Source organism: Dermacentor silvarum, chromosome 3 (assembly GCF_013339745.2).
Source record: "Dermacentor silvarum isolate Dsil-2018 chromosome 3, BIME_Dsil_1.4, whole genome shotgun sequence".
Lineage (NCBI taxonomy): Eukaryota > Metazoa > Arthropoda > Arachnida > Ixodida > Ixodidae > Dermacentor > Dermacentor silvarum.
The window spans coordinates 27,347,906-27,374,217 of record NC_051156.1 but is presented as its reverse complement, the minus strand read 5'-3'; the positions used below and the strand labels follow the sequence as shown (position 1 = coordinate 27,374,217).

The window sequence follows — 26,312 nt, the reverse complement described above, 5'->3', positions numbered from 1 at the left end:
GCCTTGTTCAGCTACGTGGTGGATATGCCAACGTTTTCCTCACTAATTTTGGAAATGAGGTGCAACATGTCGCGAAGGCAACCGTTATTGCAAGCCTTAATAACTTCGTCGAAGTTACGGACCTAAGCATTCCCGAGATTGCACTATCGAATTCCCAAGTTGTGGATTCTGTCCTTGCATCAATCGACATCGAACCAGGTCTATTGCCCGGACAGAAGGAGCAAATAGAGAACCTCATAAGGAGAATTCGTCGAATGTTTTTCAACTTCATCCAAGGTCCGACGTACATCTATCCGCAAACATCGGATAATTGTCGATGAATCAGTGAGGCCTATTTGCCAGCAGTCCCTACCGAGTGTCGCCAAAAGAGAGAGAAGCCATCGGAAGTCTAGTTAAGGAAATTCTTAAAGACGACGTAATTCAGCCGTCGGCAAGTCCGTGGGCGTACTTGTAAAGAAAAAGGACCAGGCCTTGCGCTTCTGCATTGATTACCGGAAGCTGAACTCCGTCACAAAGCGGGATGTTTACCCACTTCCAAGAATCGATGACACTCTAGATAGACTACAAGATGCGAAATTCTTTTCCTGCCTGGACCTCAAAAATGGGTTCTGGCAGATAGAAGTGGACGAACGAGATCGCGAAAAGACCGCATTTGTGACGCCAGACGGACTATACCAGTTCAAGTTACTTCCGTTTGGTCTTTGTTCTGCACCTGCAACATTTCATCGGATGATGGACACTGTGCTCACCAGTCTGAAATGGCAAACCTGTCTCGTTTATCTTGACGATGTCGTGGTTTTTTCTGCTACCTTCCAGAAGCATGTAGAACGATTGCGGGCTGTGATGAAATCCATTAGATCAGCAGGTTTGACGATAAAACCGCAGAAATGCCATTTCGGCTTTCACGAGCTCCTTTTCCTTGGCCATGTTGTCAGTTCAGACGGCATTCGCCCAGAGCCTGAGAAGACTAGGGCAGTTCAGAAATTCCCAAAACCAATTTAGAAAAAGGCCGTTAGGCGATTCTTATGACTATGCGCCAACTACAGACGCTTCGTCAAAAAATTTTCAAGGATTGCCGAACCGCTAACGCGGCTAACAAAAGAAGACATGCCTTTTGTCTGGTCGAGTGAACAGGAGAATGCCTTCAGTGAACTACGAACGCGTCTTCAGAATCATCCAGTTCTTGCGCATTTCTACGAAGAAGCCGAAACTGATATCCACACAGACGCAAGCAATTTGGCCCTCAGGGCCGTCCTTATTCAGTGGCAAAATGGAGAGGAACGAGCCATTGCGTATGCTAGTCGAACTCTTTCGAAGGCTGAGGTGAACTACTCAGCGACAGAAAAAGAATGCCTCGCGGTGATATGGGCCATCAGTAAGTTCAGACCATACTTATATGGCAGACCATTTCGAGCTATCAGCGACCATCATTCGTTGTGCTGGTTGGCGAATCTCAAAGATCCATCTGGACGGCTTACAAGATGGAGCCTGCGGCTGCAGGAATACGATATAACGGTCGTATACAAGTCCGGTCACAAGCACAGTGGTGCTGATTGGTTGTCGCGTGCACCGATCGAATCCACGGAATCTACACATGATAAAGATTTACAGGATTGTCCGTTCCTAGGAGCTGTGACATCATCGCAAATGGCGCAGCATCAGTAGTCTGACACGGAGTTACGTCTGCTCATTGATGACCTAGAAGGACGCAGTGTCGAAATTCCACGAGCTTTTGTCCGCAACTTGTCGTCGTTCGCTCTGAGGAATAACGTCCTGTACAAAAGAAATTTTGAACGTAGTGCTGAGGCATTTCTGCTCGTCGTTCCTTCGAAGTTACGACCAGAGATATTGGAAGCGTGCCACGATGACCCATCAGCAGGACACTTAGGAGTGAGCAGAACCTTCGCACGCATCCGCACGAAGTATTACTAGCCAAAGTTGTCGAATTCCGTGCAACACTACGTGAGAACCTGCCGGGATCGCCAAAGACGTAAAACGCCACCATTGAAGCCAGCACGTATCCCACAACCCATACAGCCACCGGAAATTCCATTCGCAAAAGTGGGAATGGATTTACTTGGCCCCTTTCATACATTGTCGTCAGGAAAGCGATGGATCGTAGTTGCGATGAACTACCTAACTCGATAAGGGAAAGGCCATTGAAGTAGCTGAATTTTTTGTCACTCACACAGTTATACGGCATGGCGCTCCTAAAGTTGTGATCACGGTCCGAGGAACCATACAATGACACAAGGTGCCTTCAAATCTCGTGCTCCAGCCATCTCTTGTGCCCGTCCATGTATTTACGGCTACGTACGAAAGATAGCCAACACGTGCTCGCAAGGCACGTGGGATCGGAGCAAGGTGTCATCAGCGCGGCGCACGAGATAAAAGAAGAAGACGTGTGGAACGCTTGCGCGAAGACTTTGACGGGCCTTTTATGGGGCCGGGCCACTTGACCTCATTTTTCCAACTACGAGTATGATATCCGCCGTAAACCTTCGCGATCACCTCCTCTCGACATCCGGTAGCCACGCGTAAAATTACGCTGCGCGTGACAATTTGCTGTTGAGCCCGATCAGAATCAGCGCACGGAACACGATTGCTTTTTGGTTGGATGTCGTTTTTTTTTTAATATTGGCTGTCAAGTTGGGGGTGCGGTCCTTACACGGGTGCGATCCTTACACGGGTGCGATCCTTACACAGATTTATACGGTAAAAATCTTCCTTCATGTAATTGTCTTTTACCTCGCTATCACTAATACTGCTTCGCCTTTCCGGCCAAACTGCACTCTTTTTTTAGTACTTTGAGTCCCAGTGTGAGCTCTGCTGCGCATGACTTCTAGACTTCTATTTACTCCGATTTCGGTTGAATCCGGCTTGGCATTATTTCGGTCACTGAGTGAATTCTATATACAAGGTGTTTCATTGAACACTTTCAAAAATTTTAAAGGTTGCCGGTGGCAGATAGCACAACTCTTGTTCATGAGCTCGTCTACTCGAAGAGGTAGTCATTACTTCCACAAAAAATTTAATTGCATAATCGACTAATTAACAAAATTAAACAAATCAGTTTTTAGCTAATTACCTTATGGCCCATGTTGCAATTTACAACTTCTAGCCGTGGAGGTCTGATCCACTTGGAACTAATTCTGAGGCTTACACCGGTGTCGATATGTTAATTCTCAAACTTTGCGGAGAAAAGCATTGGCGTGCCAGTCACTTTCTTAACAAAACGTCGTTTTATGCAGCGAAGCACATAAGTATGAATATATATATATATATATATATATATATATATATATATATATATATATATATATATATATATATATATATATATATATATATTGTTACGAAGCACTAGGGGAAGTCAGCATTCGCGACTAGCACGATAAAGTAGCGAGAGGTAGCACAGCCGATCGAGCACGACACAAGGCTTATCTCTCTCGTCGTACTCTCTCACAGACACATCCCCACTGATCCTTATTTCACAGTACAGTTATCTCCCCCGCGAAAAAAGAAGCAGTCCCGGCGACCTATGGGTAGGACAAGACAGGCGGATCATAGTACGGCTTGAGACGCTGGACATGCACAATGTCGCGTCCTCGACGGCGATGATCAAAAGATAGATCGAGCGGTTCCACGATATAGTTGACTGGAGACGTTTGCTCGATCACGCGGTAGGGGCCCTGGTACTTCGACGCGAGTTTCGGTGACAGTCCAGGGGTAGGAGCTGGAACCCAAAGCCACACTAGCGAGCCAGGAGCATAGGATGCAGGAGCATGTGAAGTTTCTCGATGGTGCTTCTGGCGTTGCTGGTCTTCTGACGTAAATATACGGCATAGCTTGCGACACTCTTCAGCGTGTGCAGCAGCTTCAGACAAGGTAGTGGTTTCTGTGTTGTCAGGGCGGTACGGAAGGATAGTGTCCATTGTGGAAAAAGGTTCGCGTCCGTACAGGAGAAAGAAGGACGAAAATCCCGTGGTCGTCTGCATGGCGGTATTATAAGCGTAAGTCAGAAATTGTAGCACATAGTCCCATTTGGTTTGGTCGGATGCAACGTACATGGCCAGCATGTCGCCAAGAGTTCGATTAAAGCGCTCGGTCATGCCATTGGTCTGCGGATGGTATGCAGTAGTGGTGCGATGAATAATGCGGCATTCTTTGAGGAGAGCCTCGATGACGTCGGAGGGGAACACGCGGCCTCTGTCACTTTGTAATTCCCTGGGAGCTCCGTGGCGAATGATGATGTGGCGCAGGAGAAACAAGGCGACGTCACGTGCAGAAGCGCTGGACAAAGGAAAGGGGAAGTTTCCGCATAGCGCGTAAGATGGTCGATGGCCACGATTACCGAGCGGTTGCCGTCTGATGGGGTTGGCAAAGGTCCATAAATGTCGATGCCTACTCGATCAAAAGCACGTTCTGGGCAAGACAAAGGATGCAATGGAGCGGTTTAACGACGAGGGGGATCTTTGCGGCGTTGGCAAACGAGACAGGAGCGGACATAATGACGGATGAATCGGTACATCCCTCGCCAGTAGTAACGAAGGCGTAGTACACCTGCAGTACACCTGCATGTGCGCACTGGGGATCGTCGTGGAACGCTGCACAAATATCCGAACGTAGATGTCGAGGGATGACAAGCAACCATTTGCGGCCGTCCGGGAGGTAGTTACGACGGTATAAGGGTCCCGTCGCGAATGGAGAAGTGATGGGCTTGGCGACGTAAGGCGCGATTGGTAGTGGTTGTGGATGCGGTGGACAAGAAACTGAGCATTGACACAATCCAAGGGTCTTTCTTTTGCTCCAGAAGGATATCCGTGGCAGCAAGGGAAGACTCGGACAATGGGGCCTTCGGCGAGGTAACCTCGTCTGTTAGTGGCGAACGAGACAAGGCATCCGCATCCGAGTGTTTTCGGCCAGAACGGTACAGCACTCGAATGTCGTACTCCTGCAGTCGAAGCGCCCATCGAGCAAGACGACCGGATGGTTATTTTAAGGACGACAGCCAGCACAGCGAATGGTGATCCGTAATCACGTCAAATGGGCGGCCATAGAGATACGGGCGGAATTTGGTTATGGCCCAAATTATAGCCAGGCACTCTTTTTCAGTTACGGAATAGTTCAATTCAGGTTTAGTGAGTGCACGACTGGCGAAGGTGACGACGTACTCATCGAAGCCAACCTTTCTCTGAGCAAGAACGGCACCAAGGCCGACGCCACTGGCATCCGTGTAGATTTCTGTTGGAGCGCTTGGGTCGAAATGGCGCAGGATTGGGGGAGACGTCAAGAGACGACGCAGCTTCGTGAATGCCACATCGCAATCTGGTGACCAGGTCGACAAGGTGGGGTCACCACCATGAAGCTGCGTCAAAGGTGCTATTATGGTGGCGAAACTACGGATGAAACGGCGGAAGTATGACGCTAACCCAATGAAGCTGCGCAGGTCTTTCAAGGTCTTTGGTCGCGGAAACTGGGCAACAGCTTGTAGTATCGCCGGATCAGGGAGTACACCTTCTTTCGACACGACATGGCCGAGGATGACCAGCTGCCGGGCGGCGAAGCGACACTTCTTCAAGTTAAGCTGGAGGCCAGCATCGGCTACGCATGTGAGGACACGTTCAAGTCGAAATAAGTGGGAAGGAAAGTCCGGTGAAAAGATAACGATGTCGTCCAGGTAACACAGGCATATCTGCCATTTGAGGCCGCGCAAGATGTTGTCCATCATTCTTTCAAATGTGGCAGGCGCATTACACAGGCCAAATGGCATCACGGTGAATTCAAATAAACCGTCGGGTGTGATGAAGGCCGTTTTTGGGCGGTCTGACTCAGCCACAGGCACTTGCCAGTACCCGGATCGCAAGTCTAAAGATGAGAAGAATTCGGCTCCTTGGAGGCAGTCTAGCGCGTCGTCAATGCGAGGTAGTGGATAAAAGTCCTTGCGGGTGATCTTATTGAGGCGCTTGTAGTCCACGCAAAAGCGAATTGTGCCATCTTTCTTTTTGACAAGCACAACAGGAGAAGCCCAGGGACCGTGCGAAGGTTGTATGACACCGCGTTGGAGCATGTCTCCAACGTGCTCAGCGATGACGTCACGCTCCGTGGCGGATACACGATACGGCATCGTATTGTATGGAGTGTTGCATCGGGAAAATGTTGGGTCACATGACGGCGTCGGAGGAGAAACTTGAAGGGCCATAGCGTCAACCTGAGGAGAATCCGGGTCGTCAGGCACATCATAAAGGAAGCTTGGTTCGATCGCATTAGCATAACCAAGACACTCATCGTGGAGCAGTCTAGCAGTGCAAGGAAACAGGTTCGATACATAAAGTGCGCTGGAACCTTGTCGAATGGCAAGAAGGGCAAAAGGAAGCAAGAAGGGATGACGGCGAGCAACAAGTTTAGACGGCGTGAAAAGAATTGTGGAGTCGGAAAACCCAACGCAGAATACGGGCACAAGTGCGGCAGAGTATGGAGGAATCTCGGTGTCGGCGGTGACGAGCACACGACCGGAAGGGTCATCGGTATCTTCAAAAAAGTTGCAGTGGCTTAGCTCGGCTATGCCAGGATATACGTAGCGTTAGCAAAGGTTCAGCTGATTAGTCTTACCTATCCTGGTTGTCTAGATTGTCAAGGATTAGCTTGATTGTCATGCTTACTGCTGCTCCAATGACACACACGCGGTATACGTATTATGTGGCACATGTATTCATTCCTCCTACGCTCAACCGCTAATTGCCAGGCAACTACTTCGGGATCCGATGAGTCAAGCTTCTCCGTTCTTCTGCGCTGTTGAGCAGCATTTGCGCTCTCCTTCTCCATGGCTATACCACACTGGCAAACGCCAGTCGGAAGCGCAGCGGCTCCAGCGCAGTGTCGGACGGCGACTCCACAGCGAGCGCGCGCCGGCGCCAGTGCGTCTACCACGGCTACGACGTCACTCCTCTGGAATGCGTAGACCGGCGGCGGTGAGTCGCGCGCGGCGGCGGCAGAGTGCGCGAGAGGTGCCGGCTCCGGTGGCTCCGGTGCGCAAGCCGTGTGACATCACTGATCCTTGCGCATGCGCAGCACGGCTCTTGATGTGCCGCGCGAAACGGGCATGGACGACAATGTCTTCGGCATAAACTTCAAGGACGTTCGCAGGAAAAAAATTTGGTCTTGAGCAGTTCGTTGAGATCGCAGTTCTTGCCTCCGGAACTGCGTTCCTTAGTTTTCCTCTCGGAGAGCTTCCGGGCGGCGGACAAGCGGCGACAGAGAACGCCGACGGGGTGACGGAGACCGACGGGTATTGAAGGTTCGGGAAGCAGGAGGTGAGGCTTCGAGTTGCTGAGCGGCAGAAGCGGAACGGAACGGAGAGTCGAAACCGTTGCTTGGTGCCCTCGGAGAATCCGAAGGATACCACCCGCGCCGGCGGCAAAACCGTGCCCAGGCAGGCCGCAAAAATAACAGATAGGGCGGTTGTCATGAGTGCGCCATGGATTGAGAACAGCGGGCTGAGACTGATGGATATATTGGCGAGGTGGGTGCACGGGCTGCTGTGGCGGCCAGTAGCTGCTTGGAGGCGCATATGTTGCAGCCACTTGCGGAGGTGAGGGAAAAGCGCTGGTAAGTCTGGATTGAATAGATGCAGACGGAGGCCTTGGATTTGCGACAACGGCAGCGTAGGTAAGTGGAACAAGGCGTAGGAGGCGGTTGATGAGCAAGTGGCACGGCGCTAGCGACTTGGTCTTGTATCACCTGACGGAGATCAGGAGACAAGGGTGACTCTGACACCTGACTGGCGGGCAGAAGAGAGAGTTGGCGAGCCACTTCTTCTCGTACAAATTGCTTGATTTGGTCGAAGATTGCTGTACTGGAAGAAGTAGCACTGACACCGTCACCCAGAGCTGAAAGCGCGACGTCCGGAGCGGAAGCCCGGCGCGTAGAAAGCCGTTGTTTGCGTAGCTCTTCATAGCTCTGGCAAAGCGAGGTAAGGTCGTTGACTGTCTGAGGATTCTTCGCCAAGACCATTTGGAAGGCGTCATCGTCTATGCCTTTCAATATGTTCTTAATTTTGTCATCTTCGGACATATCTGGGTTGATACGCCGGCAAATGTCAACTACATCTTCAATGTAGCAGGTAAAGCTTTCGCCTGTTTGTTGGGCACGACAGCGAAGCTGTTGTTCAGCCCGAAGTTTACGCACAGCAGGGCGACCGAATACTTCTTGAAGTTTCGTTTTGAATGCTGTCCAGGTAGAAAAGTCAGCCTCATGGTTGCGGAACCAAAGATGGGCGACCCCGGACAGGTAGAACGGTACGTAACCAAGCTTGTCAGTATCATTCCATTTGTTGTGGGTACTCACTCGGTCGTACGATGACAGCCAGTCCTCTAGGTCATGATCGTCACTGCCATTGAATACGGGAGGATCCCGTTGGCGTGGCGCACCAGGACAGACGACCGAAGGCGGTGCGGGGGTGGATCGGTAGGACGAGTCTCCTCAGGCATGGGAGATGTGACAGGGATTGTCCGGCTGCGGAGATCCAGGTTTGCAACAGGCCCAGCACCTTCCAACAAATGTTACGAAGCACTTGGGGAAGTCAGCGTTCGCAACTAGCACGATAAAGTAGCGAGAAGTAGCACAGCCGATCGAGCACGACACAAGGCTTATCTCTCTCGTCGTTCTCTCTCACAGACACATCCCCACTGCTCCTTATTTCACAGTACAATATATATTGTTACGGCCTCGGGAGAGGGTTAAGGGAGTGTTTACTGATTGAGACACAAAGATGTAGCACCTTGGGCTATGCTGGCCGGAGTCAATCGTAGGAGCAACGTCGTCTTCTTCTTTCTCCTTCCCTCGCTTCCCTCACTTTTCACTGGCAGTGACCACGGCGTAACATTCCTCCGCTCCCAGACGAAGCCCCCCGGGCGAGTCACTCCTGCTTCCTTCGTGTGAACGGCTTCAAGCGGGCGACATGAGTCACCTCGGTCTTGCATGAACGACGGCCATTTGAAGTGAGACGTGCAATTGTGTAGTTCACTTCGCTTAGACGATCGAGGATAACGTACGGCCCGGCATAGTCTGCAAGTAGCTTTTGGCTCAAGCCACGTCGGCGTATTGGAGTCCACAGCCACACGAGGTCACCGGGAACGTAGGTAACATGCTGGTGTTGACTGTCGTAGCGTATTTTAGAGTGGTCTTGCGTGGCCAATGTACGTAAGCGCGCAAGTCGACGAGCCTCTTCTGCACGACACAATGTCTCTGCGATAGACAAATCGTCATTGACCACAAAAGGAAAGATAGTGTCCAGCGTATGACGAGGTTGGCGCGCGTAAAGAAGGAAGAAAGGGCTGAAACCAGTCGTTTCGTGTTTCGCAGAGTTGAAAGCGTACGTCACGAACGGTAGTACTTCATCCCAATTCTTGTGGTCCGAAGCAACGTACATTGATAACATATTGATCAACGTGCGGTTTGTGCGCTCGGTGAGGCCATTAGTTTGTGGATGATAAGCTGTTGAGTGTCGGAACTTGGAGGCACACGAACGCAGCAATTCCTCCACAACATCGGCAATAAATTGGCGACCACGGTCACTTATTATCATGCGAGGTGGCCCGTGTCGGAGTATGATTGCATGAAGCATAAAATCAGAAACCTGCGCAGCAGTGGCGGAGGAAAGGGCTGCGGTTTCACAATACCGCGTCAGGTAGTCGGCACACACAATTATCCACCGGTTTCCTTTCGAAGAACGCGGAAACGGCCCGATCAGGTCTATGCCGACTTTTTCAAAAGGGGAACTGGGGGGCTTTACTGGCTGTAGGTGACCGACTGGAGCTGAGGTAGGTCGCTTGTGGCTCTGACACTGCGTACAACTGGCCACATAGGTGTCAATTGTTTTGCGCATTTGAGGCCAGTAGAATCGTTCCTTTGTGCGACTAAGTGTTCGCGCGGTCCCTAAGTGACCAGAGGTTGGGTCATCGTGCGTAACGCGCAGAACAGATGTTTGAAGAGACTGCGGAACCACAAGTAGAAAACGGGCGCCCGTCGTTGATAAGTTCCTCTTGTAAAGAAGACCATCTCGGACGCAAAATCGGCCTTCGGATATAGGCCCTTGGGTGGCAGAGAAAAAAGCGTTCAAGCTTGGGTCTTTGCGCTGCTCTGCGGCGAATGTCAAGGCATCGGGAAAGTCAGGCGACAGCGAAGCGATAAGGTGGTCAAAGTTGTCGGCTTCACAGTCCGTCGTACGTTGTGGCATCCTAGAAAGGCAGTCCGCGTCAGCGTGTCGACGACCACTCTTGTACGAAATAGTGAACACATATTCCTGTAGACGAAGGGCCCATCGCGCGAGGCGACCGGATGGGTCACGAAGATTGACCAGCCAGCACAGAGAATGGTGATCTGTGACGATGGTGAACGGGCGACCATATACGTACGAGCGAAACCGCTGCACGGCAAATACTACCGCTAGGCATTCTTGTTCCGTCACAGTGTAGTTTCGTTCCGGCTTGCTTAAAGAACGGCTTGCGTACGCGACGACATGTTCTTTGTTTCCAGAGCGCTGAACGAGAACGGCACCGATGCCGACGCCACTTGCGTCTGTGTGAATCTCCGTTGGAGACGAAGGATCGAAGTGTCGGAGTATTGGCTGTGAAGTTAACAAAAACTTCAGCTGGCGAAAAGCGGCTTCACACTCAGGAGTCCACTGAAACGGAGAGTTCTTACGCAGAAGATTCGTCAGGGGTTGAGCGACATCCGCGAAACCGGGTATGAACCGACGGAAATATGAGCAGAGGCCTACGAAGCTACGAAGTTGTTTGACAGATTGAGGTTGCTCGAATGATTCAACGGCTGCCGTCTTCTGTGGGTCGGGTCGAATTCCATCTTTATCGACGAGATGTCCTAACACCACCGTTTGGCGCTCGCCAAAATGACATTTCTTTGAATTCAGCTCAAGACCAGCTTTTTCAATACAGTCGAGTACAATATTGAGACGAATGTTGTGTTCCTGAAATGTCCGTCCAAAAATTACGACATCATCAAGGTAGCACATACAAATCTGCTATTTTAAACCACGCAGAATAGTGTCCATGAACCTTTCGAATGTAGCCGGTGCATTGCACAATCCGAACGGCATGACGTTGAATTCGTACAGCCCGTGCGGCGTAACGAATGCCGTTTTTTCCTTGTCATCTGGGTGCATCGGAATTTGCCAATAACCGGCTCTCAGATCCACGGAAGAAAAGTAGGAAGCGGAATGCAGGCAGTCGATGGCGTCATCAATACGGGGCAGCGGATAGACGTCTTTCTTGGTTACGGAATTCAGTCGGCGATAGTCAACGCAGAATCTCCACGTACCATCCTTCTTCTTCACAAGAATGACGGGAGCGGCCCAGGGACTCGCGGATTCTTGAATTACTCCCTTTCCTAGCATCTCCTGCACTTGCTCGTTGATGAGGTTGCGCTCAGATGGTGATACCCTGTAAGGTTTCTGCCGTACGGGATGCGCTGAAGCGGTGTTTATCCGATGACGTGTTCGAGACGCTGGAATTACAGGCATTTTGTCGCTTTTTGAAAAGTCGAACACTTTCAAGTGCTTGGAGAGAACGCCCAGGAGTGTGTCACGTTCGCTTTGGCTGAGTGACTTGCTGATCATTTGTAAAAGTTGTGAATCGGCTGAATCTTGAGAACCGAGACGTCCATTCTCGCCGGTAGTATCAACAAGTGCAACCAGCGTCGTAGAGGATTCTGGTTTGAAGACAGCAAGCTTCATGCCACGAGGCAAAACTGCAGGCTCCATTGAACTGTTGATTGTCCACACACCTGCGCGGCCCTCAACTACAGACACCACGCAATGCGGAACTAAAATGTTCTTTTTCACACAGGTCGCATGAATCGGTTCAAGCGTCGCGTCGAACATGGCAAGGTCGTTACTGCAACAGATTACTGAAACGCACGCAGCAGAGAAGGCAGGAACGACCGTGTCCTCGGAGACAAAAAAGATGCCTTCATCACGGGATGAATTTTCCAATAGAGCAGGTGGGAAACTACCATGCAAGGAAAGGTGACCACTTCGACAGTCAACAGTTGCCCCACACTCCCGCAAAAAATCGATTCCCAAAATAACGTCATGCGTCGATCGTGCAATAACCGCGAATTCTGTGGGAAACACTTTACCGCACAAAGACACGTCCACAGTGCAAACTCCCACCGGACACAACGCATCACCACTCACACCACGGAATGTCGCACCACGGCTTATACAAAACATCACTTTCAGTCCAAGAAGGTTCTTAAAATTCACACTCATCACAGAAATTGTCGCACCTGTATCCACGAGTGCCATGGTAGGTACGCCATCAACAAGTACATGAACTTTGTTCTTCAGCATAAACACTGACGGGGGTATATCTGTCGAAAGTGTCTGGTATCTTGCGGCCTCACCCCCATTGGCCGCGCCGACTAGTTTTCCGGCGGCGGTGACTGCGTGCGTCGCCGCGGCGATGGGGAACGTCGAGCACGTGGAGCTGGTGGCGGCGTTAAGCTTCGATCAGAGGCCGGTGAGGGGTAGCGTAAACTGGTGGGCGCGCGTGGTGGCTGTGACGTAGAGAACGGGCGGCCGAAAGGCTGGGGAGACATGAGCAAGGGATCTCGCTGGTATGTAGGGGGGTTGTTGCAATATCGCGAGATGTGACCCGGGACGCCGCAGCTGTAACACACCGGCGGAGGTCGAGACACCCGTGGTAGCTCGGAGTGACCAGTCCTGTCAGAAGGCATTGGGTAGCAGTATCGCTCTTCATGGGGACGGTAGCCAGCCGACGTTCGTTGAGTGAAACGAGGTGAGCGAAAACGCCGTTCGTAATTGGAGGGTGTTCGATCGGAGTACTCAAGTGACCGCAGTGTACCTTGGCATTCATCGACGTCTGCTACATTAACTGATGGCTGCCATGGGGCCGGAGCGGCTGGCGTTCGCGCGTGTGTGGGCTCTCTTGCATAGCCGTCCTGAAAGCCGCTGGGACAATGAGAAACTTGCTGACATCGAAGCAATTCTTCCCGTACAATCTGGCGTATTGTCGACGAGAGGTCATTAGGCGACATACTGTCGACACTAGCCACTGTTGGCACGTTTGACAGACTGATTTCGGAGCTATCCGTCGCATCTTCAGCGTTTCAAATGTGCGACAGTGCTGCATCACATCAGACACGGAGTTCAGGTTTTCCTTGCCAATCAAGAAATTATATACGTCTTCGGCTATCCCCTTCAGAACGTGTCCAACCTTGTCCTCTTCAGTCATCCTAGGATCCACTATCTTGCACAGCTTCAAAATTTCTTCGATATATGTGGTACATGTCTCCCCTGGGAGCTGCGCCCTCTGAGCCAATGTCTGCTCCGCTCGCTTCTTCTTCGCATTAGAATTGCCGAAGCACTTCTGTACTTCTTCAACAAAACGATCCCAAGTGGTGAACATGTCCTCGTGGTTTTCATACCACATGAGAGCAGTGTTTGTCAGTGCAAATACAACATGGCTAAGCTGCGCTGCCGAGTCCCAGCCATTGCTTCTGCTCACCCGCTTATACTTCTTCAGCCACTCGTCAACGTCCTCCCCTGAGGTCCCGCCAAAGTTTGGCGGCACTCGGTAGTACGGCCAGGGACCCGTAGGAGCCGTAGGAGTTGCCCCCGATGCATCAGAGGTCGGGAGTTGGGACATCATCTCGACCAGCGAAGGCGGAAGTCCGGCAAGGCGGCGGCTGCGGCGAAGACCAGGGAGTAGAGCTTCCGTCGTTGGGTTCGTATTACCCAGCACCGTCCACCAATCTGTTACGGCCTCGGGAGAGGGTTAAGGGAGTGTTTACTGATTGAGACACAAAGATGTAGCACCTTGGGCTATGCTGGCCGGAGTCAATCGTAGGAGCAACGTCGTCTTCTTCTTTCTCCTTCCCTCGCTTCCCTCACTTCCCTCATATATATATATATATATATATATATATATATATATAGTGGGGTTTTACGTGCCAAAACCACGATCTGATTATGAGGCATGTCGTAGTGGAGGACTCTGGAATAAGTTAGACCACATAGGGTTCTTTAACGTGCACCTAAATCTAAGTATACGGGTGGTCTGTCATTTCGCCCCCATCGAAATGCAACCGCCGTGGCCGTGATTTGAACTCGCGACCTAATGCTTAGCAGTCCAACACCATAGTCACTAAGCAACCACGGCGGGTAAGCACAGCAGTAACTGGAACTCCAATGCATTCATTCGCAATGTTCGGCAATTAATATATCGAAACTGGTGCCATCCTGAGAATTAGTTCCTAGTACATCCACCTTGCGAACTTCACGGCTAGAATTTGTAAATTGCAACATGGGCCATAAGTTAATATGGTAAAGGCCTAATTGGTGAATTTTTGTTAATTAGCCGATTATGCGTTTCAATTTTTGTGCAAGTAATGCCCACCTCTTCGAGTAGACCAGCTGATGTGTGCGATCTGCCACAGGCAACCTTTAAAAAAATTTTGAAATTGTTTGCTGAAACACCCCGTATTTATGGCCTCTGCATGCAAGAGGCGATGTTTGCATCCCTAATGCGTAAATGTTGTAAATAATTAAAAGAGGCTTTTTTGTCGCCAGTCGTTAGCATTGCCTACTGGAAAGAGAATCAATGTTGAGACATATATCACTCACGTGCTTTTCACACGCCGTTGATAGAAGAATCTGCCGAAGGGGTCACTGAAGTCTGCAGGTGTTTTGTTTTTTTTCAGGGTCAAAAAAGCACGCAAAGTAATTTGAAGTGAGGTGAACATACATCAACATATTCATTCTCTAGGCATAGGCTATCCATTTAGTTGGCTACCTCGTTCTCTTTAATAACTATAGTAAGCTTTGTCCTGTGTATATGTGTAAATATATTGTGTCTCGGCATGGTGTTCTTAGCAGAAATTAAAGAAAAATGTTTCACAGAGGAAATACGGATGAGGTAGCCGCCGCAGGTGCTTCTAATGCGCTTGTACTCCTATTATCAGGATTTGCCGAAATAAAGCGACAGTATAAATTAAAAGCCGTGCACGTCCTCTCCAACAATGATGCGGTAAGCTTTTAGCCACAACAAAAGTGTAAAGATAGAATCAATGCAAACGAATCCTCAAACTATGTGGGTAACAGAACTCCGGTAATGACACCTTAAAAGTTGGGGGGAAAACTCCGGATGTGGCTCGAAGCCTCCACCCGTAGTCGGCACCTTTGCCCCGCGGTGTGCAGCCGATGCCTCTGGCGGTGGCTCGGTCGGTTTCGCCCAGAAAACAGGACACTCGTCGGGTAGTGTCAGAAGTCGCTGCCTCTTCTCGCCTCGCAACGTTTTCATATAAGTTGGTGTTGTAGATCTGTGTTTACTTGTGTTTACGCAACTTCATCACGTCCAACGCATGCACATGTAACACTTGTAGCACTCTGTGGGCGCCACAATCGCCGGATCAACCTCGCACGCTTTCACTCGCAGATACAGCATACGGCACGCGGGGACAATTTTATCCCCCTTGGATTTCATGCGGAACTTAACAGCGACGGCTACGGCGACGGCAACGGCAGAAATGCACCTGCAGTGTCCATATAAATTCTATCGCAGTAAAAAATATTGTGGAGATCTAAACAAAAATGGTAGAATGAAAATCATTAATAGAATACCTGATTAACTCGAGAAGGCTAGGTGACTTTTTTGTCACCGGTCATGTCATAATCATTATCTTCATAGAATCCGTGAGTCACCAAAAGTAACGATCATCACGTGGGTTTGGAGACCGAAGCACGGAAGCGTTGAAGGAAAAGAAAAAAAAGCGACAGTTTAGCGATAGATGACAATAACCATTTTTCAATTCGTATTGTCTTTTGAGGATGTGATAACACTACTTATTTGATAATGGCTAAGAAACTAGTTTATTTGTTCACTGGTTGGCGATTTGTGAAGGCCTTTGCTTTCACTACAGGATGTGTATTATCGGGGTCACGTTAGGTATCTATGATTGGTGACTACTTCCCGTGACCACCTAAGTGGCCTCACCGTACGTAATCCGGCAAGATACACCTACACTTCCGTAGGCTTGAGCTTGCTGGTTTTTCATTAAGAACATGCAGCATTGCGCGTGAAAACAGACTGTGTAACCGTGCTCCTTCTTCTGTCTGTTTTCACGCGCAATGCTGCACGTGCACTTGAGTAGGCGTGCCGTTTTAATATCTTTTTTTACTGGCCGTGCACATACCAGAGAGGCTGTCTTGCAATCAGTTTTACTAGCGAGAATGTCTGATTTATTTAAATGCGAAGCATTTCTTGGCGAACATTTGCTACTTTGACAGTGTCTATCTATCTAGCCGCCTACGTCTTTGTGCTCTCATGGCCGTTTCGTTAACTTGGTATGTACGAAAATTGGCATACTATGACAAGAGTACATGAGGCACATAAATGTTATGTCATGTATGTGATGCGTGTCATGTAGGCCATGAAACAGCCGCCTACGTCTTGGTGCTCTCATGGTCGTTTCGTTGCCTTGGTATGTACGAAAATTAGCATAGTATGACAGGAGTGCATTACGCACATACGTGATAGGTCATGTAATGCGTGTCATGTAGGAGATGACAATGACCCAGCCAAAAAATTAACACTCGAAAACCACTGAAATGGGTTCGGACGTGGACACTAACTTAAGGGAACACCTTGCACCGTGCACGGACACTAACTGAAGGGAACAAAGGATGCTGGTAGAAATCATACTCATGAGCATGACTCAGCAAAAATGACAATGACTCAGCGAAAAAGGACTAACACTCAGAAACCACTGGAATTGGTTCGGACGTAGGCACTAAGTGATGGAAACACTCAATGATGATGGTAGAAAGCACAGTCATGAGCATGACTCAGCAAAAGTGACAATGACTCAGCGAAAAAAGATTAACGTTCAAAGGCCAGTGAAATGGGTTCTGACGGGGGTACTAAGTAAAGGAACACTTAATGAAAAGAAAAAAAGCAGAAGTCATAGTCATGACCATGACTCAGCAAAAATGAGAATGACTCAGCGAAAAAAGATTAACACTCAAAAAACAATGGAATGGGTTCGGATGTGGTACTGAGTGAAGGATAAGTCTAAAGGTTCATGGTAGAAGTCATAGTCGGGAGCATGACTAAGGTTTCGCCTTAAGGTCTCTTCGGTGTAGCTAAAGGAACTATTGAGGACTCATGACATGAATGTCATGACATGCGTGTCATGTAGCTCACGCAAGAGCCGCCTACGTCTTGGTAATCTCATGGTCGTTTCGTTAGCTTGGTAGCCTCCCCGCACATTGCTTCGCATAACATCGATTCCCACAGGGCATGGGATCTGCCGCTTTTTTCTTTGGTAATTATTTTACCCTCCGTCATGTTGCTGTGTTAGATATAACCCATTCAAATGGTTCTTTTCACAGGTTTGGATTGATGCTGCTACACAGATATTTTTCTCCCTTGGACCCGGATTTGGCACGTTACTAGCATTATCCAGCTATAACAAGTTCCACAACAACTGTTACCGGTAAGTTGCAACTCTTCATGATAGTTGTATGGGCGCAAAGTTATTAGTTTGATTTGCGTATATTATCTGTGAGAGAGGGCCTCGTTACTGGAAATAAGATTACAAATATAAAAAAGTGGGCAGCTTGCACTAGTGGTGCAAGGCTGGAGTAAACAACGGAGCTGGTGATCGACCTAGCTTCTTCCAGGTTTTACTAGCCTTGGCGTGTTTAGTAGCAGCTGGCTTCGGCGCGATACTCCGGATTAGCACGCAATTGCTGCATTCGTTCTCGGCTGGCGGCACGACGAGCTTTCAGCTGAGCGGCTTCTTCTTCGGCCGTCCCATGTTGCGTTTACTCAGTGGGATGTCTATGTGAGTTGGGTGTGTCATGTCGCCATCATGAAATTGATGTTGGTGCAGTGCAAGAGACCAAGATTTCTTCTACTACCGATGCCAACCTTGCGCTGCAAAATTTCAACCAGATTATGACGTGTGTGTTAGCCAGGCGTAGGGTGTTTCAGCTGGATCCTTTTTGTTAGTTAGAAAGCAGTTGAATCATGCTTCATTGTCACTACGTGTTGATGGGGAAGGCCGCTTTCTATGTTGCGACCTCTCTTTTCGTTCCCGTAATTGGCGGTTTATTTGTGTCTATGCTCCGCTAAGAGTTGATATTGTAGAAAACTATCGATACGCGAAGAAACCAGACAGAGAGCTCATCGTGCCTGCTTCTTCTCTTCGCAGTGCCCGCCTGCGTGCGTTTATTCGTCTTTTTATACATAATCCCGCCCCCCAGTAGCGTTGTCCAATCCAAGCTTGTACAATTTCCGCGCTGGCCTTCTTTTAAACTTGCCATCTTGAGCTTTCACATGGCAGGCTCGGATGATTCCATCTTGACAAGGGAACACGTCCACGACTCGTCCCAGTGGCCAAATATCTCTAGAGATGTTAGGCTGCTCGATGAGTACGACATCATCTACTTGTAGACTGCTACTAGGATGCGATGGGTAGAGGTGAAGTGTCCGCAGGTCGAGGAGGTATTCTTTCTTCCATCGGATCCACAGGTGGTCTACGAGCTTCTGGCGGTATCGCAACTTCTTGCTGAGGTCACTTCGAGCTCCGTCGCCACTGTTGGTTCGCTCTGGAGAGGCAAGAAATGAGCTCCCGACCAGACAATCAGCAGGACATAGTGGAGAAGGCTGTCTAGCGTCCCTATGCGTATAGGTTAGGGGTCTTGAATTGATAACCGCTTCTACCTACAGCAGTACGGTCTCAGTTTGTTCGCTGTTGAGCTTGCTCTTTCCCAGCATTTTGCGTAAAGATGACTTGACTGATCGGATAAGTGTCTCCCACCAGCCGCCCCACCAAGACGCACCTGGCATAATAAATTTCCATTCTTCTATGCGATGCGTCAAGAGCAAAGATGCAAATGGAGAGCTCTTCATGGTGTTCCAAATGTTCCATAAGTCTCGCGATGCTCTCGTAAATGGGAGAGCATTATCGGAGTACAGTGTAGCGGGCACTCCTCTACGAACCAAAAACCTACGGAACGCTAGCAAGAAGGAGCTTGTAGAGATTCCACTCGTCAATTCAAGGTGTACAGCTCTCGTGGTCGCACATGTGAACAACAGAATATAAGCTTTGTATGTAACTTCATCAGTCTCATGTTGCTTTACATATTGCCGCCAGCATTGCGAGACCAAAGACGACCGCCACATCCTAACTGTGTTTCAAAGAGCCGCCACACCGCAAGCGTCAAGCAAAGCACAGCAAGACAACGCTGGGCCGGTGCCGACAGGCCGGTGGCTCGTGCGCGAGAATCGTACGACTGGCACGCGACAGGAGGCGACAAAGAGGAAAACGAGGTTCGAAGAAGTGAAGCTCGAGGGACGCTTTTGTTGAGTGACAACCTTTAGTTCACGGGCACAAGTTCGCCAAAATAAATTAATTTTTATAGAAACGGCTGTCGAAACTGTTGGTTACAATATAGTGGGCCTGCAAAATCTAATCCCACAACTTCAAACTGCCGTGATGTGAGAAGCCTGTCTTCAGTCATTTTAGCATATTGCACCCTCACAGGTTTGACGCTGTATTTTTTGCAGAGTAAGCAAGCATTGATGACCCGTTTAACTTCTTGTCGAGCACGTATAACCCAGTAACGCTGTCGAATCTGCATCATACTGCCTGCCACCCCGCCATGTAAAGCTCTACAGTGAGCCTCAGTAACAACTAAGGCCGTGAAGGGATGCCTCTGCGGTAGAATAACTGGGTGCTTTTCGTCATACGTAGCGTTCATTCTTTCAAGTCGGCCACCAAGTCGAAGCTGCCCGCTGTGATCCAGGTAAGGATGGAGATCGCGCAGTACGGAGTGTTTCTTGACAGTGTCTCTAAGCCGAAGGTGTTCAATGTCAGTCGTGAATACTTCGAGCTGGACACGACAGATCCAGAACCTTTCCGCCTTGTTTAGCTCCTCTGTCGAAAGAGTTCCACTGGACGACGTTTCCATACGACGACATCGGTGCACAAATGGAAACAAACAGGCGGTCACGCAAAGGAGCTTCTGTAGGTTGCCAAACTTCCTTAAGTCAATCAGAGTGTGCACTATTCTGGGTGCTTGAAGAAGTACATTATGCGTGTCACACTCTGACTCCTCGTAGATCGTTGTGCTCATGTCTGAGTCTGTAGGCCAGGTTGATCTTGGCTGGGATAGCCATTAAGGTCCCCTCCACCAGTTGGGACATGTACGTAGAACCTTTAAAGATGCGCCCCTAGTCAATAAATCTGACGGGTTGTCTTTGGGGCAGTAACTCCATAGCAGTGGGTCAGCAATTGCTGCGATATCTTTCACTCTGTGCTTTACAAACCGACCCAACTTCTCGTAGTCACCCCGGATGCAGCTCAGTGTGCTCGTTGAGTCTGTACACATGACGCAGTGGAAATGCGTCGAATCGCACGATGAGCGCCGTACTTGTAGAAGCTCTGGGTTGAGGTTGAACCCTTTATCGAGGCAGTCGTTGAGGGATGGGAAGCCTTGAGCGTGTGACGATGCGTCAAACACAACCCGGAGATTGGTGGTCAGCAATTCCTCTCGTACACCTTCCCGATGTGGCATATAATAGGTGGCCCGATCAATACGAACATCCTTAAGTACCACTTCAGCGTGCCCTAGCTCCAGGTATTGCCGAGTGAGTGTGTCGTATTGCTCCAATAATCCTTTCTTGATCGATAGCCTCTTTGCCAGTTTTTGTTTACGTGTGAGCGCAGTATCATGGTTGCTTCCACGTAGATGTTTTTGGTCTTCTTTCCAAGGTAGCGCTGTTTCGTTGTCTCTAAACGTTGCCACTCGCAGAACGCAGACCATAACGTTAGCGTCGCATTGAAAGGCTTTTTGGCGACTCGGCCCTTGCAGTGTCCAACCGAGTGCCGTGTTGATTGCGACCAATCCTTGAACTTCTTTGCTCCTGACAATTTCTCCCGTCCTGATTTTCCAAATATGGTCAGCTCCAATCAACAAGTTGAGGCCGTTCTCAGTATCCGCTTCAAGAAAATTCTTGTCAGCAAGAAATTTGCCCTCACGTCGCAGCTTCTGAATGAAGCTGTCGGCCCAGCAATGTCGTGACAGATAACGGGAACTGTAATTGCTTGAACAATATGGATGTCGGAGCAGTGTTGACTACGAAGTGGTACTTCAACAACCTTGCGTATTTTAGCAGAACTTGGGGATGGGTTGCCAAACGTGTTGAATGCAATTCGGGTTTCTTCCAGTACCTGCAATTGCAGTTTTACAGCGAGATCTTCTGTGATAAATGATCTCTGACTGCCTCCACCCAGAATCCCTCTGATGTATTTGGACCTGTTATTTTTAGCGAAAAAAGCGCGAAAAGTCTGCAGGTACACTTCTTTGTCCGTCTTTGCGCAAACATTTGTGGAATCTCTGTCACAAAGCATTACTGATTGCGATGAGACAATCCCTGCTGTGCTACCCGAAGCCACCGCTGTTCGCGAAGTTTCCGCTGTAGTGCCTTTCTTTCTGTAGTTCTGGTCACACATACTCCAGGCGTGTCTTCCGTGACAAGCTGAGCACGGGAGTTTGACATGGCAAGACCGCGCCTGGTGACCTCTTGATGTACATCTATAACAGCGGTTATCCTTAGCGAGCTTCTCTTTTTTGGAAACAAGAGATAGGTTGGCGTCGCAGGCGCGTGTACCATGCTTCTTAGATCGACAGAAGAAACACTCGTTCCAGCTGTATGATGTACTGTGCAGTATGGAAGCAGTGCTGCTGCCTCGAGTTCTCTCAGCACGGTCATCGACAGATCCTTGTGACGATGTGTTGCACTGCTCTGGGCTTTCTACCTCAACACGTGTGAACATGAGCAGCTCTTTTAACTCTGCTTCCGATGTTGCAGCTGCTAGTGCTGACTCCGAGACGTTCGTATCAGACCTATGTTCTCGTGAAGTCTGACTCCGCTTTCCTCGCGTATATGCAAGAACGATCTCGTATGGCAATGCCTTCTGTAAAATATCGATCAGAATTACAGAGAAACTGACAGCGCAGTCGTTTAGTGCAGTCAGACAGCGGATATTTAGTTGCGCGGCATCATACAGCTGTCTGAGGCCGCGTACGTCGCTTCCGGACTTTACATGAAGTAGATGGCGAAGCGCTGTCAGGTGGTGCTGCACTATCTATTTACGATCGCGAAAACGTTCTTTGAGAAGTTCTACAGCATCTGCGCAACAAGCTTCAGAAGTCGGTAAACCGGCAATGGCCGCTGCCGCTTCCCCGGCAAGATAATGCCGTAAATAGAAAAACTGGGACGTTGTCGATATATCGTTGTTGAGATGAACAGTCTGCTCGAACTGCTCCCAGAAAGCTGCCCATTTGTGAATGTCGCCTTTAAATGTTGGCATATCAAGATTCGGTAGCCTTGGACCAATTCTGGGCATAGCGTGAGGAACTGTCGGGCTTGGATTCTGAGAAGCGGTCTCCGCTGTACTGTCCGCGCGTTCCAAAGCAGCGATCTTGCAACGAATCTCGGCAAGCATGCTGATAGCTTGATCTATATATTCTGCAGCAGTTGCGTATTCTGCTTCGAGCTCATCGTCGGCAATGTGCTCTTCGAGTGCGTCGTTAAGTTTCAAGAGCTCGTTGTTGCTAGCAGACAGACGGTCAAAAATACCTGAAAGCTTTGACTTGTCCACGGTAGGATCTGCAAGCAGCAACCGAGCTTCCTGCAGAATCTTCGTATTCTGTGCTCGTCGAGCCGACCGTTTGGTCTTGAGGCGATCTATTCGACTAGCTCTTGATAGAGGTCTGGTCTCCACGCCGATCGTGAACGATGAACGATCCTGAACGATCCAGTCAGTCCTCGCCGCCCGCAGCGCGAAGCGGTAGAGTAGAAGGTCCTTGGAGACGTGCGATGAAGGTAACGAGTCCGCACGGAGGTTTTCGGAACCAAAATGTAGAAAACTAACGCTACGCGAAGAAACCAGACAGAGAGCTCATCGTTCCAACTTCTCTTCGCAGTGCCCGCCTGCGTGCGTTTATTCGTCTTTTTCTACAGATATTATCGAATCACCGTTTGTGTGACTTTTCATTTGATACCCAATAAGCTCCCACTCTATAAAATACGAGAGCATCGTACTGAGCGTATCACTAGTGATCACTAACAGCCCATCGTGATCTGTCAGCAGCTGTAGCCAAATAAGTAGTAGTTGAATGACTTTTGAATTGATATCAAAGATGACGTATATAAATAGAGGCTACCAGTGTGATGCTAAACAAAGTGATTCGAGATCGCCAGTAACTCAGTCCTACCATTAATTTCCATGACACATTGCTGCATGAAAGTTAGACTCGGCGTTATCACTTAGCAAGGGTATTTTAAAGTGCTCATTTACTTACAGTGCGAATTACGCCAGTGATGACGTGCACGAATCAAGACCACAATTGTACCAGTTAAATGATTCATTATAACTACTGGCTTCACCATGCCAGTTCCCAGCCTTTCTCATTGTTGAATCACTGCTTTTATGACATTTCATTTGATTTCCATGACATTAGTGGTCTGTAAAACCGAGATAACTTAGCATAGTATGTTAGTAACCAGTGATCACTAATAAATATACTCCTATTAGTTAGCTTTATTGTGTAATTACTTGGTCAATTGCTCATTATTGCAGTGCAAATACTCATTGGTTTTCATGAGTTAAGCTGAAACGTAATGATTGTCTTTCTAAATATCATAATAAAACATTTTACCACCAGCTGAAACCTTAAAAAAAGGGAGCGCGCAACCGTGGTTAATGCTTCGATGCCAATATCAAGTCATTTGTTCCGATGCTTCTTGCAGAATGTGATAGTGTCATCTTTCCTTATACATTATCATCATCATCAGCCTATATTGTATGTATACTGCAGGACGAAGGCCTCTCCCTGCGATCTCCAATTACCCCTGTCTTGCGCTAGCGTATTCCAACTTGCGCCTGCAAATTTCCTAACTTCATCACCTCATCTGGTTTGCTGCCGACATCGACTGCGCTTCCTTTCTCTTGGTATCCATTCTCTAACCCTAATGGCCCATCGGTTATCCATCCTATGCATTATTACATGGCCCACCCAGCTCCATTTCTTCCGCTTAATGTCAACTAGAATATCGGCTATCTCCGTTTGTTCTCTGATCCACCGCGCTCTCTTCCTGTCTCTTAACGTTACTCCTAAGATTTTTCGTTCCATTGCTCTTTGCGCGGTCCTTAACTTGTTCTCAAGCTCCTTATACGTCCAGGCGCAAATGTCGATCAAAGCTGCACATTCGAGTCCATGAGTTCTAACATGATCGACGAGCGCTTTCCCGTCAATGGAACGACCGACCAATATTTTGCCCCTGTAGTGCTGATTCGCTGCATAGTGGCTGAACAAAAGCGTCACAGGGAAAAGCAGCGGACCAAACTGTATAGAGTATATGCCGCTAGAGTTCAATTAACGGATGAGTTCTCGCTGCGCTGCATTGTGCATTTAAAAAATCTCCCCATGCATTTTAAACGCCTCTACAAAAGTGTCCAAGGAAAAAAAAATCCAGCCAGCGGAATAAAACTAGACACGAGATAAGGCGTGAGACCATTCTAGGGATCAAGGTGGCGGTCCCACTCCAGCGGCACGAGTACTTTTGTAGCAACAGTGGCGGCTCCTGTGCTTAGGATATAATGTTGTCGTATGTACAGTAAAAAAGCTTAATTCTTGTAGATTCCAACTATATATAATATAAAGAAATTGAATAATGTGATTTATAAATAAATGTTCAAGAACAAGCACGAGATACATGGTTTTCGCGAACTGTCTCTCAGTTGTGACCATATTTAGAAGAAACTACAGCATTTACTGCATTGTGGCTTACTCTGTAGCTTTAAGACATATTTATCTATTTCCTAGACGCAGCAAAAGAATGTTGATAATTAACTTTTTGGATAATTTGCTTTTGAAGATTGTCAAATATCGCAACTTCTGTTGTAAACAGCCCGGCAACTACACGCTCAAGGAAGCTAAACTTTGGATAAGTTAGAGTTCAAGGAATTTTCATTTAGGACGCCAAATTTTATTCACGTACCTTTATTATTTTTCCTAATAATGTGACCGAAATTAAGCAATATTTAGAATTTTGGTCCTAGTTCTGCCCATTTTTGTGGGACGGTACTAAAGCTACGAAGCTGCGCTTTTGGGTGAGATAATTAGAAGCCTGAATTCAAAATCTCAACGCATACTTTTCCAATACAGCAAAAAAAGAAACGCTCTAGGGGACGCGTGAGCTTTACTATTTTTTTTTTCACTGGTAACATCGATAAAGTCGACACAATCTTCAAACCGTACCATAATCTAAAGACTCGTATCTCAAAAATTAGCAGCTATGATCATTTGTTATTGTAATATGCTATAATCACAGCGACAAACTGCAAATAAAGGAAGAAATTTACACTATTTTCGCACTTACATGCAAAATTTTCGCCTAGCGCCATCTACACGACTGCCACAAAAGTGCTGAACCGGGAAGTTCACAGTTTCTCCGAATGTGGACAGTCAAAACATTTTACCTCAGGAACGAATGTTTCAGACTTTTTCACCGAAGGATTCCTGGGCCAGTATTTTGTAGCGATCCGTTATGACTTATTCTATACTAGTCTTATCATCCACCGCTCACGGCCGGCTGATCCCGTTGATAACGCGAGCTGACGTCGCTCTGACCACTGACAAAGCGCGATAAGCGTGAAAAAGCATTAGTGCCGGAAAGGCATCGCTACAAAATACCGGCCCTGGGCAACACAACCTAGAACTAGAGAAGGCCTGTACAGGGCTCCGTGACGTCATCGCAGTAAGATCAGCCTAAAAGCTGGCTTCACCTGATACTTCCAAGGTTTTTCATTCCCACATGCAGTTTTGCCCACATCTTTCTTTTTTCCTTGCGACTTTGATGATATAGAAAATATTTGTACTGCCGGATATTTTCAGGATGCTTAAAAAACGTAGGCGTAAAATAATGCACCAGGCTCTTCACAGCCGAGCACATGAAATTTATAACAATGCACAGCTATCAATTTTCTTTTGACACAAAGTTATTCATGACACATAATAATGCATGCACGCAGAAGAATCCTTCAGAAAAAGGATTATGCTAGAAGAGTTTTCAACTTCCGTTTCGAAGCCTTGCTTTCAGCAAGTTTGTTTTCATCTTTGTTACGCTTTGCAGTCTTGCTTTCAGCCAGCTTGTTATTCTCAACTTTACACAGATTGTTGAGCAGTGTATTAGCAG

The 26,312-nt window shown here is 48.4% G+C and overlaps 1 protein-coding gene across 1 annotated transcript in view; it reads left to right on the top strand.

Annotated features, from left to right (window-relative positions):
• The window catches only part of LOC119444271 (sodium-dependent serotonin transporter), a 444,718-nt gene that overhangs the window by 248,875 nt on the left and 169,531 nt on the right, over positions 1–26,312 (top strand). Inside the window, exon 3 of the mRNA XM_037708695.2 lies at positions 17,432–17,535. Coding sequence (XP_037564623.2) covers positions 17,432–17,535 — 104 coding nt within the window. The remainder of the gene's footprint in view (positions 1–17,431; positions 17,536–26,312) is intronic.